The sequence below is a fragment of the Lathyrus oleraceus genome, chromosome 7 (genome assembly GCF_024323335.1).
Source record: "Lathyrus oleraceus cultivar Zhongwan6 chromosome 7, CAAS_Psat_ZW6_1.0, whole genome shotgun sequence".
In the NCBI taxonomy this organism is placed as follows: Eukaryota; Viridiplantae; Streptophyta; class Magnoliopsida; order Fabales; family Fabaceae; genus Lathyrus; species Lathyrus oleraceus.
Window position 1 is genome coordinate 80,463,738 of NC_066585.1, and position 2,515 is coordinate 80,466,252.

General features: G+C 35.8%; 1 protein-coding gene across 1 annotated transcript; it reads right to left on the reverse strand.

The window, feature by feature from the left end:
• Positions 1-519: 519 nt before the first annotated feature.
• On the reverse strand, positions 520-2,138 carry LOC127105526 (uncharacterized). Its single transcript, XM_051042714.1, has 2 exons — positions 1,753-2,138; positions 520-1,660 (listed from the first exon to the last, which is right to left on the reverse strand). Exons 1-2 carry the CDS (start codon positions 1,938-1,940, stop codon positions 580-582), a joined length of 1,269 nt encoding a protein of 422 aa, XP_050898671.1. The 5' UTR covers positions 1,941-2,138; the 3' UTR covers positions 520-579.
• Between the last annotated feature and the right edge of the window lie 377 nt (positions 2,139-2,515).

Genomic DNA, 2,515 nt, shown 5'->3' on the forward strand with positions numbered 1-2,515 from the left:
TCTGGGATATTAACCCGGTATATAATATTAGCATAAAACAACCATGTAACTCTCTTAATAACACCATTCATGAAAGGACGTACCTAGTAGGGTTACGAGAAGGAGCCCAAAGTACACATATCACCAGCAAGAGAGTATATGAAAGCAGGGACCAAAAGGCGGGAATAATCCAAGCAATTTGCCACAGCTCACTTAGAGGATCAGTTGCATTGAAGTACAGCTGGTTAACCACAGTAACAAATGATCATTAGCAATATTATCTCTAATTTATTTAATTTTAAAAAATGCTTAAATGATAATCAATTGCATCTCTAAAATTGTTTATTCCAATGCATCAGATATCTTTTACAAAAACTACCTCAAAGCCAATCCATGCAATGGACAGTAGCACAGACACTGCCAGGGTATTTGTAAATTTTCTGTAGATCTCCAGCTTAGCTAAGTTTCTCCTTGTGTACACCCAAGAATAAATAGAAAATGAGAATAAGTAGAAATAGTATGCCTAACTTACATATTTTCAAAAGGGTCCATAAAATGCCCCTATTCCACATTATATACACCTTAAACCTTGGTAAACAACTATTTCTTTCCCAAAAAAGAAACACAACCCAAACAGAGATTAGTGGCAGTGGTTAATTGGTTATTATTACAATCATAAAACAGCACTGAAGAATATGGAAAGGAAGTGAAATTGGTAATTGCCTGCAGTTTCTCCAAGGTTTTAGACAAGGAAGAGAAGATCCATAGAATGAAGCATGAGTCAAGGCAAACAACAGGGAGTACCAACAGCAACTTAGATTTCCCAGAGAAGTCATTGATGTTCCCCAAATGCTCAACAAGCTCAAACGTTTCACATGCAACAAAGTGCATCACCCTAAGAAGCACAACTCTATGGGCAACCCCTTGCGCGCCAAGTGTAGCACGAACAACACCATATCCCATAGATACAACAAGCAGAAGCAGCCTCGAAAGTGTCTTCTTAACAGAGGTGAAAGTAACCGCCCATATGGTAATTCCCATAGGCCTACTACCAGTAACATTGAAATTGGCATACTCAAAATACCATAAAGCCATCTCACACATTCCAAGAGCAATAACAGCAGTAATGTGGTAGTGAAGGTGAACATGAATAATATCCTTCTCTTTCCAAAACTGAAGAAACCTCAAAAACCATAGAAGACCAAGTAACAGATAAGCCAAAGACATGAAACCGTAAAGGGTCATAAGAGGTGCCATTTTACCAGGAAGATAACCATTAGGATTTCTCCATACAGTTTTTCCTGTAACAGTAGTCCCTTTCAGGTTAGGATCACAAAACATGAAGTAAAGATAATACATCCCAGTAGCATTGATTTCAACAGTTTGAAGATCCATATGAGCAACTTCACTGATTCCTCGGAAGAAGGTTTTGATCCGTTTGGGAAAGTCAGGATTATCAGGATTATTATGAATGATAACTTCACCAACATTACAGTTATATTCTTTAGCAAGATCAGGGGTACAACAAATTAAATCAGACTTGGGATTAAAATAGAACCCACCGATTCTGTTTTTGTCTTTAACTTCAAGAATAATTGCTTCAACAAGACCAGTATGGGTTTGCATTTGGCCATAGGAGATAACAGATTCTCTGGGTCTGTTGAACGACATTGTTTCGAACCTGAATTGAATTGAAAAGAATGAAACCTAAACCCTAACCCTAATCTAACCGTAATAGTGAGTGAAAAGAAAAGAGTGTGAGATTGGTAATACCTGATGAAAGACGAAGAAGAGGAGAAGATAGCTTCTGTTCCAGCGTGGAAGAAGAAAGCGTTGGAACGGTGAGTGAAGGGTTCGTTGTTGTAGTGATGAATTGAAGCATTGACGTTTACAAGAATGGTAAGAAAGAGTGCATAATAGATCAAGTTCACACTCTTGAACCCCATCATCGTCATCATCATCAGAATGAAGAAAGAGAAAAATGAGAGAGCATCGATAGTAGTAACAAGTTAGGTTGAGTAAACGTTAAGTTGACTGTGATTCTGGATTCATCTCTCACTCACCTCGTCTCAACCTTTTCATTTTTGTTTTCAACTTTACCACCATGCCCACTCTTTCTCTATCAATGTCACGTGGGATTATCGTAACAGATCTTATCTCCTTTTCGATATTCCTTTTAAGATTTTTAAACACAAATTTAAAAATACAATAATATTGTTATAGTAAAAAAATATATTTATTTTAAAATGAGTGTCATTTTCATTTATCAATGTAGAAATGATTGTAATTTAGTAAAAGTGCAACTTGTGAAGACAAGTTTCCTATAAGATTTTGATGAAGACAACATATTAAGTTTTCCATAACAAAATAATGGAAAAAGAAGATCATTTCAACATTGTTCAAGTTTTTCATCGATCTAGTAAAGGTATATGGAATTCTTGACAATATACTCCTAGTGCTCAAAAGTTTTATCATTGTTCAAGTTTTTCATTGATCTAGTAAAGGTATATGGAATTTAGAATAAACATTCTCAACA

Excerpts from the sequence above, each read along its gene's own strand:
- LOC127105526 (XM_051042714.1), bottom strand. The coding sequence starts at position 1,940 with ATGATGATGACGATGATGGGGTTCAAGAGTGTGAACTTGATCTATTAT. Across the intron at positions 1,661-1,752 it reads TCTTCTTCGTCTTTCATCAG|GTTCGAAACAATGTCGTTCA; the intron begins GTATTACCAATC and ends AATTCAATTCAG.